Source organism: Talpa occidentalis, unplaced genomic scaffold (genome assembly GCF_014898055.3).
Source record: "Talpa occidentalis isolate TD23 unplaced genomic scaffold, MPIMG_talOcc4v2.1 talOcc4.12, whole genome shotgun sequence".
Classification (NCBI taxonomy): domain Eukaryota; kingdom Metazoa; phylum Chordata; class Mammalia; order Eulipotyphla; family Talpidae; genus Talpa; species Talpa occidentalis.
This window is the reverse complement of record NW_023601212.1, coordinates 69597765-69613865: the sequence shown is the minus strand read 5'-3', so window position 1 is coordinate 69613865 and position 16101 is coordinate 69597765. Positions and strand designations below refer to the sequence as shown.

General features: G+C 46.9%; 1 protein-coding gene across 1 annotated transcript; it reads left to right on the top strand.

Moving 5' to 3' along the window:
- Positions 1-795: 795 nt before the first annotated feature.
- LOC119242289 (T-lymphocyte surface antigen Ly-9-like) lies at positions 796-15732 on the top strand. Its single transcript, XM_037508019.1, has 7 exons — positions 796-910; positions 4836-5165; positions 7871-8152; positions 8632-8955; positions 10105-10346; positions 13707-13760; positions 15700-15732. The coding sequence occupies exons 1-7, from the start codon at positions 796-798 to the stop codon at positions 15730-15732; spliced, it is 1380 nt and encodes a 459-aa protein (XP_037363916.1).
- Positions 15733-16101: the final 369 nt, after the last annotated feature.

The following is a 16101-nucleotide window of genomic DNA, read 5'->3' as shown; positions in this document are numbered from 1 at the left end:
ATCTATGGTCACAACCTCAAAGGACATTCCAGGGGAGGACACAAGTATTCAGTCCATGGCAGCCGGGTGACGAGGCCCTTTGTCTGGGCTGTGCCAACCTCTCCTGACCACACGTCCCGCAGTTCCCTCTAGACGGCCTGCTCCCAGCACACACAGAGGACTCGCTCTCAGGGTCCCGTGACTTCAGATCAAGACCAGCCTCTGAAAAGTCTCCCTGTGCACACAGCCCATGTCCCCTCCCAGACTTCCTGCGTTCACATCCTCTGTCACTATAAACTCGACAGAAGCTACTTAACTTCAATTCCCCCTTCTATAAAATGGAGATGAGAGACAGACAGAAAGACGAGGAGATGGAGAGGCAGAGAGAGCCCGAGGTGAAATTCTCAGCCTTCCTAAGCGAATCTCATCCCTCCTGCCACGTTCTACTCACATCACATCTCTCCTGCTGCATTGGAGGTCACTAAAACCACCCCCCAGCCAAGAAGAGGTGATGACACAGGAACACGAGTACCAGGAAGTAGAGCTCTCTAGGGACCATTTTTAGGGACTCATTTAGAAACCAAGACGCCTGATGCTGAAGCCAGCGGTCACCAAGATCAGTCTGCAAATCCCATGAAGGCTCTGGATAAACTTGAGAACTGTGATTTCCAACACAAGTGAGCACGTAAGAGGAGTGTGTGGTGCCAGCAACAGATGCAGACACACATGTGTGCGCACATGTGCACATACACACACACAAACACACACAGTGTAAGTACTTCCTCCTTCAGGCTGATCTGAAAGTACATCATCGCAATGGGGCCAAGAAGACACACAGAAGCCTGGACCGTGTGGCCATTCAAGCCACGGACGGGTCAGCCACACATCTTCTCCCCCTTCCTGTGGACCCCTGTCCTCCTCCTGTTCATGGGTAAGTCCACACTGATCATGTCCCCTTACTGCAGTGTTCTCTGGTGCTGCTCACATTCGCTGCTGGTAACTTGTCTCTTTGCAGTAATTATTACTATGGTTCCTCTTTATCCTGAGCTCTGTGTGTGTGTGTGTGCACTTGTGGACACACAGTGTGAACAGGTAACATTGTAGCCCGGTCAAATAGCTGGGCTTTTTTTTTTTTTTTTAAAGATTTATTTATTTATTTATTTATACATGCACTGGGTAAGTCAGAAGCGCAAAAGGATGAGAGAATTCACCAGAGCCAGAGCAGGGAACAGAACAGACAGACTGACTGAAATACACAGCTGAGGGGAGCAGCAGGCATGGCAGGAGAGGTCTATCGCGCCATGTGGGACCCTCACCGGCAGCTGGGGATCGAACCGGCACTGCAGAGGCTGCGGGCAGCTTAGCAGCCCAGCACTCAACCGCTGCGCCACCAGGGGAGGCCCTCAAACAGCTGGGCTTAGACTGTTCCTCTTAACTCATGTTCTCCTGCTAATAAATGTCAAGTGGTGACTTTGCTCCTTGTACAATGTGTTTCCACAGAAAGATTCGGGAAATCCTTCTGTGGGACTGGCAGCTTCTTTCCACAAGGCCTCTGGGTAGAAGAAACAGGTAGCACAAGGGTCCTGAGAGCAGGTGGGGTGGGCCAGAGTGGGGTGCAGTGGGGTGATTTCTAGAAAAGCTTCTGGAATGTGGAAGAGAAACCTCAGGGCCTAGTTCCAGTCACTTCAATTTCATCTTTGCTCACTAAAGAAATATAAGAAGCAGAGGCCTCCCTGGTGGCGCAAGGGGTTGAGTCTCAGCACTATGAGGCTATCCACAGCCACTGCAGCACAAGTTCTGTTCCTGGACGAGGAGGTGACCTATGTGACGCAGCCTTCTGACTGGCCCGCTGCTCCCCTCAACAGTATATTTCAGTCAATCTGCCTGTTCTCCCTACTCTGTCTCTGGTGAATCCTCTCACCCTTGCATTTTTGATCTGCACCCCAGTTCTTGTGTGCATAAATAAATAAATCTTAAAAAAAAAAAAACAAAAAAGAAGACTTTGGGGGTGTTTCTTCCTTTTGTTAGCTGAATCTGAGTTAACTTCATCCATTGTCAGCCTAGCCCCAGAGGAGTGACAGTGAATTTCAAATAGTTCAAGGTAAAGCTGTTTCCCTAGCTGGCTCCCCTGAGCAAGGTGACCTCAGCCTCACTGTGTAGGGCTAGAAGGGAGTTTCTTTGATGCTTTTGTGGCTCTAAGGAATTGTTTCAGGAACACAGGAGACAGTGGCAGAAAGTCCCCCTGCTGTGATATCAGGAACGTTTGAGTTAAGTCCTGGTTCATTCATTTACTAGCTCTGTGAGCCTCTATTCCTTAACTGTGGAATGCAGTGAGCAAGATTGTTCTAGATTCAAGATGATGCCTATAAAGTGCTTGCACCCAGTCGATGGGGCCATGATAGTTAATATAATCACAGTTAAGAATATTATTTAGCAACCATTAATGGATGGGCAAGTCAAATTCAGTTAACACAATCTTTCAGCTCCTTTGATTACTTGTCAGAGGGCATAGTTTGGTGTGAGATGGATGATACCTGGCCTCCTGTCTACACTGGGAGCTGGGTAGCACCATCCACTGCAACAGGATCCTCCCCATCAAAACCATAGCCTGCTCTCCTACTGGCATTCTGTGAGTGTCAAGCACTTTATTTACTCTGATGCGAGGAGAGATGAGGTCAAAAAACAGATGCACCCAGGCAGGACTCTGAACCTCTGGGTGTCCAGAACATGAGACATTGTCCACTCTGTGGGGCATCAAGCACATGGAATCTGGGCCCGACAACTGACCAACCTGTCATCCCAGTCAAGTGGTTCAAACTGTACATTTCACCTTCCCCTCTGTAAAATGGCTAATTATTGGATAATTTTGATTGAATGAGGTGATTTCTACCAAGTGCCTAATGATGCACATAGCAGTTGTAAGATGTCTCCCGGGTGGGAAGAGCTCCTTTCTGGCCGCCCCGGACCAACGCTGTGCCAACTCAGCGTGTGCCTTCTGAATCTGCCCCCAGAGTCCATCTGAACCGACCTTCTCATATCCAGGGTGTCCAGCCCTGTGTCCCTCCTAACTGCTCCCCCCAAGGCCCAAGTGCTTAGCTAATGGGGGTGTGTACACAGAAGCCCTAGTGTGCACCAATCAGAAGCCTCCTCACTCTCTGCAAGGGCTGGATCTGGGCTTTGAATGCTCCCAAGTCTGGCTGCATCTCCCAAGCTGTAATTTGACTTCTCTCCTCTCCCAAACATTCTGTACTTATTTTTCCACCCAGAATTCCTAGAGTAGTCAGGTCTTGAACCCATCTGATTTGGTCTAGGATTTTCAGAACTTCTCTAGGACCTCACGTGCCCAAGAATCTGGGGATCCAGGCTGGAGCCACCCAGCAGACGCTTGGAGTCCTTATAAGGAAATGAGATAAATTGAACTATTAAATTGAACTATTAAATTCTCAAACATTCAGAAAACTTGAAGGAATTTTGCCATGGGTACTCAGATACCTCCATTGGGCTCTACCCTCAATGTTTTCTTTTATTTGCCTTACTGCACAACTCTCCACCTCTCTAGCCATCCACCAGTCCCTCTTATTTTTAAAAGATGCTCCTTTTTGCTCTATTTGTTGCTGATGATTCACAGAACCTGTTTTCATTTCATCTTTGCCATATCCCTTGGGGAAGATGACACAAGTGTGAAGATTTCCTTCTTATTGACGAGTAAACTGTAGGAATGGAGAAGAAATTTCTCCCACTCCACTAGGTTCTTCTCAAGCTGCACAAACAACCAAATTAACATCAGGCAGATTAGTAGGAGAAATGAACAAATTTAATTATGTATATTTGGGGAATGCACATATGAAAATGGGCATGTATATCTTGTGCCAAGGAATAGGGTCAGGACCTAGAGCTTTAAGGAGAGAGCAGAAGACTCACATGATGAGAGGCGAGTCATATGACAAAGATAAGATATAATCATAGGATAAGATTAAATGTAATTAGATGTTTGCTCAGCCATAGAGAGAGATTTCCTTGTCAGAAGATGTGTTTCTGGTTCAAAAATAAAGCAACCTAATCTGGGTTAATAACCCCAATTTTCCTTCTTCTATATAGGTAAGGAAGTGGTAAAAGTTTCTTGTGAGACTTCAGAGTCTCAATTGAGCTCAACTCAAAATAATCCACCTGCCAAAGTGACACATGTTGAGAGGTCTGTTCTGCACATCTCGCTCAGGCTCGTCCTTCAAAACTGATGCTTAGAGAAATTCAAAAATTCACCCAGAGTTACTAATTCCCCCCTAACAGAAACCTAGAAGGTCTATTTTATTTGATCATTGCTATTTGTGGGAGAGGGTTTTGTAAGTGAATGAATGAGTGAATGAATGAATGACTTTGTTAGGCAAGAGACCTCAAGACAGGAGGGCGGGATCTCATTTCATTTCTCAGCATCTGACATTCTCAATACACATCTATTGAATGGACAAATGAGCGACTGAAGGCTGTCATGAAGAGTGCGGCTGCTGGGCCTCCCCGTTGGCGCAGCGGTTGAGCGCTGGGTTGCGAAGCTGCCCGCGGTCTCTGCGGCGCCGGTTCGATCCCCAGCTGCTTCCAGGCCACCGGAGGAAGGTCTCGCATGGCGCACAGACCTCTCCTGCCGCCCGCTGCTCCCCTCAGCAGTGTGCTTCATCAGTCTGCCTGCTCTGCTCCCTGCTCTGGCTCTGGTGAATTCTCTCACCCTCCCGCACTTCTGACTGTACCCAGTGCATGTATAAAAAAACAAACAAATAAATAAAACATGCCTCTATAAAAAAAAAAAATTTAAAAAAAAAAAAAAAGAGTCCGGCTGCTTTTCCATCTCTCTTCTGTATCTGCAGGACCTGGAGCCTCTGGAGAGGACTCAGCTCAAAGACAGAGAGTGGCAGGAACGCCAGGGGGTTCGGCAACTTTCCGCCTCAACATCTCGGTGGACACACAGATTGAGAATGTCGTCTGGAATGGTCCTCATGGTAGTCTTTGTTTGGCATCAAAAGGAGATGTTAACCTCATGGACAAAAGCTACAAGGGCCGAATAAAGATCCTCCGCCCTGGCTATTCCTTGTCTCTCTACAACCTGACCCTGAAAGATGCAGGATCCTACGAAGCCCAGATCAACCGAGATGATTCTACAGTCACCACTTATGAAGAATTTACCCTAGGTATCTACGGTGAGTTCTGCTGTGAATTTTTTTTCTCTCCAGGAATCTTTCTCTCTAGGATAATAGGATTAGCACTTTGGTAATTTTTACCCAACACCATAATATACAGAAGTTAAGTGGAAAGCATAAACCAATGCAATTGAATCATTTGTATTCTTTTCAACAACTCTCTGTAGATATACTTGACCCATCACAATTAGTCTGTTGGGATTACCACAGATGGGTGACTTAAAAAACAGAAACTGTGCCTCCCTGGTGGCCTAGGGATTAAGTCTCAGCAATATTATCACCACTACCACCTGAGTTGGATCCCCAGCCAGGGAGCTACCCACATGGCAGAGCAGACCTCTCCTGTCTCACCCACTGCTCCCCTCAGCAGTGAATTTCAGTGAATCCACCCATTCTTCTTCCGACTCTGTCTCTGGTGAAACCGCTCACTCCCTGCACCTCTGACCTACACCTCAGTTTTAAAATAACAAAAAACAATCAGAAATTAATTTTCTCACTGTTCTAGAGGCTAGGAGTCCAAGATCAAAATGTCATCAGGTTTGGTTCCTTCAGAGGCTTCTCTCCCTGACTTGCAGATAGCCACCTCCTCATTATGTCCTTGTTCAGTGGGCCCTCTGTGCTGTGTCCTAACTTCCTTTTCTTTTTTTTTTTTTTTTTGCCTCTTTTCTTGATTTTGTTTGTTTGTTTGTTTTGTTTTGTTTTATTTTTTTTTTACATCATTCTTCATTTTGTACAGTGTCTGCTTTCTCATCAGGTATAGTCCCCGGGGAATTCCCACCACCCATCACCAGTGTAACATCACTATATTCCCTTGTGTTCTTCCCACCCCTGTTTTGATGCTACTCCCTCCTCTCCCCTGCAGAATGTCTCTGGTTTAGTGTTGCCGGTTGATTTTAATTTTGACTTTTTATAATTTTTTTTCCTGATCCCTTATTTGGATCCTTCACATTCCTCCTGAAAGTAAAGGCATCAGGTATTTTTCTTTTTCTTTCTGGCTTATTTTGTTGTAGAGCAACCCCGATACAAAACGGGGTGCCTGACTGTGGGTCCTCACCCGCGCGCTTAAAAGGACTTATCAATGCTCTACTGCAGGCACACGTGAAAGGTTAATAAAAGGTTTATTTACAACGGAAAGGGAAATGAGGAAATGTACAGCTCTGGGAGAAAAGTGGGAGACAAAGTTTTAAATGCGTCCTACCCGATCCGCCGATCAGGAATCCCAAAATGGCGCTCTCAGTTGGCCGCCAGCCAGGAGCGGTGAAGCCAGGAGGCGAGCGATCGCGAGCCAGAGAGAGAGCAAGGCCCACGTGTTTGGTTTTTATATCCAACCTGGCTGCCCAACTCCACCCTCAGGTCCCAGCCACCCTCCCCTTGGTGGTGATGGGATTTGTCTTTCCCAATGTCCTGATGGCTTTAGTCTGGAGTGGGGGTGGAGTCCACAAAGCCTGTATGAGATTATCTCAGGACATCCTTTCCCCCTAACAATTTCACTGCGCATGATCCCTTCCAGCTCCATCCATGTTGCTGCTAATGGCATGAGTTTATCGTTTTTGATTGCTGAGTCATATTCCATTGTGTATATGTACCACATTGTCTTGATCCAGTCATCTATTTTTGGGCATTTGGGTTGTTTCCATACCTTACCTATTGTAAACAGTGCTGCTATAAACATAGAGGTGCAGGTGCCCTTTTGAATTAATGTTTTTCTGCCCTTTGACTAGATCCCTACAAGTGGAATTGCTGGATTATATGGAAGCTCCTTTTTTAGCAGTTTGAGGAATCTCCAGACAGCTTTCCATAGTGGTTGGACCAGTTTGCACTCCCAACAGCAGTGTAGGAGAGTTCCTCGCCAACAATTGTTGTAGCTAGTTATTTTAATATGTACAATTCTCAGGGGTGTGAGATGGTATCTCATTGTGGTTTTGATTTGCATTTCCCTGATTACGAGTGATAGTGAACATTTCTTCATATGCCTGTTGTCCAGTTGCATTTTCTCTTTAGAAAATTGTCTTTTTCGCCCCTCTGCACATTTTTTGATTGGATTGTTTACTTTGTTTTTGTTGAGTCTCAGTTCTTTGTAGATCTTTGTGATCAGTCCCTTATCATTTGTATTGTGTGCAAAAATTTACTCACAATCAGTGGCTTGTCTCTTTGTTTTGCTAAATTCCTCTTCTTATCAGGACATAAGGACACCAGTCTTGATGGATTAGGGACCACCCAAATAATCCCATTTTAACTTAATTACTTCTATCTCTATAGTTTTGTCTCTAAATGTATTAACATTCTGAAGTTTGGGGGATTAGGACTAAACACATGAACTTTGAAGAGGACATTATTCAGCCCTCAACACCATCTCCCTATCAGGTAGCTTGACATTTTTTTATTGATTAGTAGGTGCCTATATACACTAAGGAAATGGAATTCTAGACAGCTAATAGAAATAGCAATATATATAATGATACACAGGACAGTGTATGTGATATCATGTGTGTCTAATCTCTGGAAAGATCAATAAGAAATTCATAACAGTTCTCGCCTCCAGAAATGGAGGCACCTCGTCTGCATGGGACTAATAGCCAACGCCCCCTGGAACAGGTGATGCTGACTTCTCCCTCCTGCTCCCAGGTGCTATTTCCACCTTCTCTGGGTCTTTCCCTGTTGGGACAGGCTCTTAGAAGTCTTCCCATTGATATTTTTCTCTACAGAGCTGCTACGGGCGCCCCTAGTAACCCTGAAGTCTGTGGCTGTGTCTGAGGATGCCTCATGTACCATCACTTTGATCTGCTTTGTGCAAGGGGAAGGGAAAGACATTGACTACAGCTGGACCCCTGTGGGCCCCCATGATTCTGAATCCTCCATGAGTTCCACTCTCACCATCTCCTGGGTACCCTGTGGCCAAGACCAGCACAGGTCCTATACCTGCACAGTCCGGAACCCAGTCAGCAAGAGAAGCTCCGACCCTGTCTTTGCCCGGCAGTTCTGTACAGGTAGCTGACTCTACTTTGGCCCTTCAGGGGATTACAGACACAGTCTAACCCTCAAAGTTCTGGCAGGACACAGATAGGGTGGGGTGAGAACAACTCCCTCCTTCTCTATCCTCAGGAGCCTGCAAGAGACTACCAGGAGACTTGGGAATTCCCCAGGCACTGTGAAACTCTGGGTACAACAAGGCAGGGGAGAAGGGTATGGTTGAAGAGATCCAAATTGTTCTTCTCTTGATGGGGAATGTCCCCTGCAGTCTTCTCAAAAGATCAAGAGGGCAGACGAGGCCTAGGTGTACCCCAGGCAGATCTAGGTTCATACCTCTTCATGACCTGTGGTCAAGGGAGACCAGCAGGGCTGCCTCATGGAAGGGAAGTAGGGTCTGGGCAGGAGGCGCCATGGGGCTCCCATCCCCTTCAGGTAGACTGAGGGTGAAGGGACAGTGCCAGTGACTGGAGTGACACTGTCTTACCTCTGACTGCAGATGTAGGAGGACCAGTGGAGGAGACAGTGGGACTCCTGGGGGAGTCCATCATCCTGCCCCTATCACTCCCAGCCAGTCAGGACATAAAGAGAGTTCTCTGGATTTTTAACACGTCTGTTATCAGCACATGGGGAGAAATAGCCACAGTCGACCCCGACACTCAGTCCAAGGTTCCTGACAAGAATGAGGTAAGTGTCTCCGACCAGGATCACTCCCTCGAGATTAAGCAACTGAGGATGGAGGATGCCGGCCACTATCACGCCTACGTGTGCTCAAAGGACTCCAGAGTCACCAGTACAAAGCATGTCACCCTGCTCGTCTATGGTGAGTTCTGAACAGGGCACCCAGCACTAGATAATCCCTGAAAGGTTCTCATCTGATTTCTTCCCCACCCGCCTCTTGCCTCAGGCCTCTCCTCCTACCAAAATGCCTCAGACTGCTAGGACTGCTATTCTGTTCACAACCACCAATTCACAGGAAGAAAAATTACCACCAGCATCCTGGCAAAACCTGCCTTCCAATGCCCTCTTCTGTGGGTTTCCAGTTAGGCTTCAGTGACCAGCTTCCACTACTTCCTCCCGTCCTGCGCTGGGATCAGGTGGCAACAATAACTCACCAACCTGCATTTTATAGGCGTTACCATTTGGAATAAGGGTAGAGCTGGCTAGGGTAGAATCAGAGATAAAAGACTTCAGTGTCTAAAGACCCTGTGACCTTCCAAGAGGGAGGGCTGCTCAGCTCCCCCGACTGTGAAGGACAGAAGTCACGTTATTCCTCCCCAGTCCCAGCTCCACCGAAGCTCATCTTGATGGTTTGCATGGTTTATGTGAACCAGTTCCTTCATCTATGCATTGAGAAACAATAAACTGACTTCCCTCGGGTTTGGGGAAAGAGATGTGGAAGGATCTAAGAACCTACGAAAATTTTCACCATAATTGGTCCTGTCAAAATAGGCAGTTGTTCAGCCTGTCCACATGTCTTGCACACTGTGACGCAAATATGAAATTGCCCGCATTTATTGAGCGCTGCCCCTGCATCAGCACTGTGCCCATCTCTCCATCCTCCTTATCTCATGTCAATAACTAGGTGGATGATGGATCATGCTCAAAGCGTGAGCCTTGTAGGGCCCTCCAAGCACGTGCAAGAGTTATGCTTATTGGTGTTACCAATTTGCTGGTTCTTTGCAAAGGCTCTACGAATAGCATGGTATCTTTCTTTTTGTCTCATTTCATTAATCCCTTTATTTCACATCTGAGCATCAAAGGCCCAAAGAAGGTGATGTGGTATGTCTGAGATTTCATAGCTACGAGGGAAAGGTAGGTGCCTTCCAAAATGCCCGTGGCTCCCAGAGGCGCTTTCCCAGCCCTGGTGCAGTGTCAATGCACAAGCTCTTATATCTACTTAGAGTGAGTGAAGGTGTGGTGACCGCCCATGGATGTGGCTCTGAACAGCTCTGCCTTTCTCCTCGCACAGGGAGGCTGAGGAAGCCAAAAGTCACCCATAACCAGACAATCACAGAGAATGGCTCCTGCACGGTCCAGCTGGCGTGCTCAGTGGAGGACAATGCACCCAATGTGAAATACCGCTGGACCTCGTCTCTGCAGAAAGGAACTGTCCACGAGGGATCGAACTTCCAGGCTTCCTGGAGGCTTGGGGAAAAATCATCCCATCTTCAACTGCATGGCCAGCAACCCTGTCAGCAACAGCTCCCAGATGTTTATTTCTGGGGACATCTGTCCAGGTCACTATCTTTCTCTGCTCAGTCGGGCCTTGGGGCCGCAGGGCCTTGGATCCGTGGGTTTGCATTCTGAGTGGTTCTTTATGTGATTGAGGGAAGGAATGTGGGTGGCATCCTTTAAGGCAGCACCTTCCAATCGAACACAGTGGAGTGCACACACTTCACTTAACCTCTCTTGGTCCCAGGAGTAAAATCAAAAACAAAAAAAAGTGAAATTAGTTTTAATAATATATTTTATTTAACCCAAAATATCATCATTTTGACATGCATCCAATGCAAAAAATATTATTGATGAAATAGTGTATATTTTATTTTGCACTGTCTTTAAAACCCAGTATGTATTTCACACTGACAACAGATGCAAAATGTTCATGGGAAGTGCTGGATCTCTATTCAGATTTTATAAAATTTACAAGTGAAAAATAGATTTACGTATCCAAGTCATTCCAAACATATTTATCAATCTTTCAATGAGGATTTGAGTAACCATTTTAAAATTAAAAAAAAAAATTAAAGATTTACTTATTTATTTATACAAAGCACTGGGTACAGTCAGAAGCGCGGGAGGGTGAGAGAATTCACGAGAGACAGAGGGGGGAACAGAACAGGCAGACCGACGAAATACACTGCTGAGAGGAGCAGCAGGCTCGGCAGGAGAGGTCTGCGTGCCATATGGGACGCTCACTGGTGGCCGGGATCGAACCAGCGCTGCAGAGGCTGCGGGCAGCTTCTTAGCCCAGCGCTCAACTGCTGCACCACCAGGGGAGACCCTAAAAAGTTTTTAATGAAGTAATTTCGTTCCACATTTCAGAGTCTCATACCATGAGTCTTGGCTATGGTATTGGGCAGTGCTGCGTTAGAGGTTTGGGGAGCAGAGTGGATGAGAAGATGACATAGGAAGGGGAGCAGCCACAGGAATGCAGGCTGTGTGCGTGGCTAGTGGCTAGAAAGGAGGGCTGGGAGCTCTTACCAAATGCCAGGCTGAATGCAAGAATGCAATCGTGATACAATCCATCTTTACAATAACTCTCTGTGGGGCCTCCCCAGTGGAGCAGCGGGTTGAGCGCAGCTCTGTGAAGCTGTCCGCAGCCTGTGCAGCACAAATTCGATTCCCATCCAGCCAGGGAGAAAGCCACGTGACATGGTCAACCTCTCCTGTTGACCACAGCTATTGTATAAATACCACAGCTATTGTATAAATTAAAAATAAATCTTAAAAAAAAAATTCTGTGCTGCAGATTCTTAATATGAGGACAATGAAACATACTCAAAAAGGAGAAGGGACTTGCCCAAAGTCATACAACAAAAACAGGTGGGAACCCTGTGCTCTGCTCATCTTGGGGAGGAAGAAGAGAAATAGGAAGGTCTGCCCAGGATGTGGCAATGCTAGGTCAGGCTGTGGCTGGCAGGTGGCTTTAGAACTGTGTTTAGTAGAAACCTGTAGTCTTTCTCTCTGGAGCCCAGAATTCCCCTGGTACCATTTGCAGAGAGGAGTGTAGGGTGATGGATAAGGCATTTCCGGACCAGGCAGCCTGCATTAAAATCCCAGCTCATGCACTTAAAACTGTGATGCTGAGCAAGCCATGAACCTCTCTACCCAGGGTTGGTGTCTACCTGATGTTCTGCTATAACTTTTTTTTAAAGATTTATTTAGGGGCCTCCCCGGTGGCGCAGCGGTTGAGCTCTGGGTTGCGAAGCTGCGCGCGGCCTCTGCGGCGCCGGTTCGATCCCCGGCTGCTCCCCGGCCACCAGAGGAGGGTCCCACATGGCGCGCGGACCTCTCCTGCCGCCCGCTGCTCCCCTCAGCAGTGTACTTCGGTCCTTCTGCCTGCTCTGCTCCCCGCTCTGGCTCTGGTGAATTCTCTCACCCTCCCGCACTTCTGACTGTACCCAGTGCATGTATAAACAAAACAAACAAACCAGAAAACAAATAAATAAAGCATGCCTCTATAAAAAAAAAAAAAAAAAAAAAGATTTATTTATTTATGCACACAAGAGCTGGAGTACAGGTCAGAGGTGCGGGGGGGTGAGAGGATTCACCAGAGACAGAGCAGGTAACAGAACAGGCAGACTGACTGAAATACATGGAGGGGCGAGGATCAAACTGGTGCTGCAGAGGCTGCAGATTGCTTCATAGTGTGGTGCTTAACCCCTCGCGCCACCAGGGAGTCCCTATGTTATATCTTCCTGCCGAGAACAAGACCTGGCCCATAAGGGTTGCAGAATAAGTGAATGAAAGGAAATATTTTCTACAATAGCCTGGGAGGCAGGGAGGAAGGCCATTATGTTTTGTCCATTATTTGCACCAGTGACCCTTATCATTATGGATGTTAACACCACTCATTTCCTCTTCACAGCACCTGGGACAAGCAGGGAACGTTTGATTGTTCTCTCCGTGATGGTTTCCATCCTTGTCTGCTTTGGGATACTTGGATGGTGCACTTGGAGGCAAAGATAAAGTGTGGGTTTCTGAGATCAATAGCATCTGTCAGCACTGGGCTACTTCTCTGGGGCCTTTGATGACTTCTCTGTCCTCTCCTCCTCCCTTCCCATCCTTTCTTTCCCAAGCTCTCATCTCTTCTCAAGTGATGTGGGGAGGGTGTGGTTTGGGACTCTGCTGCAGATGGTTGAAATGCAGCTCAAACTAGCTTAGGTAAAACTAGGATAGGGGTACACAGGAAGTGATGTGTTACTTGGGACTCATATAACCAATCTTTGGGGAAGGTAGGGTAGGAGATGGCATTAGAGACAAATGTGGCCAGAGCACGCATTTCTCATCCCTGCTTGTTCCTTTGAGCCACCAGGAGAGGGGCAGGGCCAGGGGCATGGAGCGTGACAGCACAGCAGCTGGTAGCTCCACTCTCACGCTTGCCAGTAGCATCAACAACAGGAACAGAAAAAAAATATTTCCCTCCAATTCCAATTTAAACAATCTCAGCAATATCTCCGATTGGTGCAGCTATGGGTCATGTGACCATTGCTTGGACCAGTCATTGTGGCCAAGTGGGTGAGCTGTTTTGATGGGCAGCTCCCTCAGAATCTCAGAATGGTAAAGGGAAGAGGGCCTGGCAAGAGCAGGTGGGTTAGAGCACGTGCTGGGGTGCTGGAAGAAGCTCTGGAAGTCAGCAAACCTCTCCAGAGTGCTCCCCCAGCTGAAGATGGCCCCAGACTCTGGTCACCTTCTCCCACAGCATGTGCCACATCGGGGTTCACCCTTCCCTAAAGGCTTTGTCCTGCCCACTTCCTGGAAATCTCCCCTTCTCCTTTGACTCTCACTCAATCAGAAACCTCTCTCTACCTTGGTCTACTGATAAACCTTCTCTTGCTTGGTTTTCAGGTTCAGCCTCAGTCTCCGCCCTCAGCCAAGGGAGGGCTTCAGCTGTCCCACCAGGTAAAGTCACCAATGACGCAGGCTCTGGGTCCCTAAGCCAGATGGAAGCTGCCACTCAATGTGTGGTTGGCCAACCAGCAACGTGGGCTCATTCAGGAGCTTGTTGGAAATGAAAAAAATGTTTTTAAAAAAACTCAAAGTTGTTCAATTACATTACTTCTCTGTGACTGATAATCAATCATTAGACATTTATTTTTTTAATTTAAATTTTATTTTTATATTCCCCATACAATTACAACCCCCTTATTTTGACCCCAATCCTTCCTTTCCCCAACCCCCACCCTCCCATAGAGTGTCTATTGTTCATAATTATTTGTTGATTTTGATATTTTCTTTCTTATAGTTATTCTTTTTCCTGGTCCCTTATTTAAGTTTTCTAGATTCCTGCTATGAGTGAGACCATCCGGTATTTTTCTTTTGTTTTTCTGGCTTATTTCGCTGAGCATGATCCCTTCCAGCTCCATCCTCAATAGACATTTATTGAACACCTTTTGTTTGTCCAGAACTGTATTGAGTGCCAGGAGGATTCTGGTTTGTTTAAGTGACTGTAGAAAATGTTCTACATGACTACTTAACTATGTGTTTAGCCCTCATGGGTTTTCAGACATTGGAAGTGGGAGGTTTCATTCTGACTGGAGATATTGCTGCCCTGAGGTAGACAGGAAGATTTCATGAAAAAGTAATTGGATTGGACCTTAAAAGATGGATAGAATTTGTTCAGTGAACACTTGTCTTGTATGGAATTTTGGTTCCACTGAACCATCATCTGCCTCTGGTCCTTATTTCTAGAGCACGGTGGAAAGCTTAGCCATTTAGGGACTCCACCTTATCATTGAGGCCACCTCTGCCCTTTTTACTGTCCTCCCAAAACTGCTTTCCCCTCTGGGCCAGCCCATGGTGTTGGGTCAGTACAGGTCAATTTAAAAGTCACAGACATCAGTCCCTGCTCTGTATCTCAAAGGTTATGAGAGACCACTAGTCTAGGCCAACCTGCATGGCTCCATCCCAACCCAGGGACTTAAGAACCCTAGATCTCCCCCACCCACAGAGCAAGTAGGAATCCATGCATCTCCTCAGTCACACACATGACAGCATTCATCCTCTGCCTCAGAATTTTCAGGACCAGGAATTCTGGTGTTGGATCTCCTTCAGTCATTATTGCCTACTTGATCAGAAATTCCCAAACCTACCTTACTTATTGCTTTCTGACCCATCACTGCATGGCATCTCAAAGGCTTATGCTGCTCTCCAGGCATTGATGATACCTTATCAGGGCCTGTCTGCTCCCTAGAACTTTCTCTGAGCAACTCAGACACAAGATGCTCAGAACTCTTGGACATGGATCTGACAGACTAGACCATTACTCTGGAACATAAACTTTCCCTCCTAAATTATCTTATATAAATGCTTATCTCGTTGTTCCAGCTAGGACAGAGACTAGGGACGTGAGATAGTACCTTCTTAAGAGCAACATCTTTAATGGTCATTTTGAATCCCCCAACTTTCTGCACTCAACTGTCTTGTGTCTCTGTTACAGAGCCTAACCCATGGCCCGTACTATTAGGAGATCCTCCATTACTGCCTGCTGCATGCACTGTCCCTCAGTCAGCCATGGGCCCTATTTCTATCTAAGGCTGGGGCTGTGCTAGCCTGGCCTCCCCTTCCTCTCAGCCATACAGAGGAAATCGGAGCCTTCCAGTCTTACTAACAATATCCTGGTGTGTCTCTTGGCTCACAGTTGGCGCCACCACTGCAGAATAGCCCAAAGTCTTCTGAAATATCCACCTATGAAAATTTCACTTAAAAAGAAACGCAGTGCTGTCTCCCTCCCTGCCATCATTGCCTGAGCTTCCTGCAGATGGCAGGACTAAGGAATTTCCCTTCATGTCTCAGAGCTGCTTGGATTTGAGCCTCTCCTCACCCCCTGCACTTTCCCCAGCCCATGGAAGAGCGAGACACCAGCTCCATTTAGGGCCCTGGACTTTAAGATGTGTTTCTGCAACTGACTCCTTGCACAACACAGCTCCCCTCTCTCAGCTCAGATGCACCCCCCACCTCCTTATCTCTGCACCTCAAGTCAACACGGTTGAAAGCACCTGGTTGGAGCTGCCGTCACACCATCTACTAAACAGTCACTCAAGAAAATCCCCACGTGAAGACAGAGGTCTTGGTAAAATCATGTGCTCTGCAGCAATTTTTAGGGCCAGAAATAACCCAAATGTCCATTTAGCGAGAATCCAGCTAAATACATGAGAGCAGAATGCTTGCTCCTTTGTGAAGGACAGAAAGCCTGACATGTGCTCATGGAGATGGGCTCTGAGGCTCTGAGATGGACTCCACT

Bases quoted from the DNA above. Each gene is read 5' to 3' on its own strand.
- LOC119242289 (XM_037508019.1), top strand. From the start codon at position 796: ATGGGGCCAAGAAGACACACAGAAGCCTGGACCGTGTGGCCATTCAAG. The intron at 911-4,835 runs GTAAGTCCACAC...CTGTATCTGCAG, and splicing joins TGTCCTCCTCCTGTTCATGG to GACCTGGAGCCTCTGGAGAG. The intron at 5,166-7,870 runs GTGAGTTCTGCT...TTTTCTCTACAG, and splicing joins ATTTACCCTAGGTATCTACG to AGCTGCTACGGGCGCCCCTA.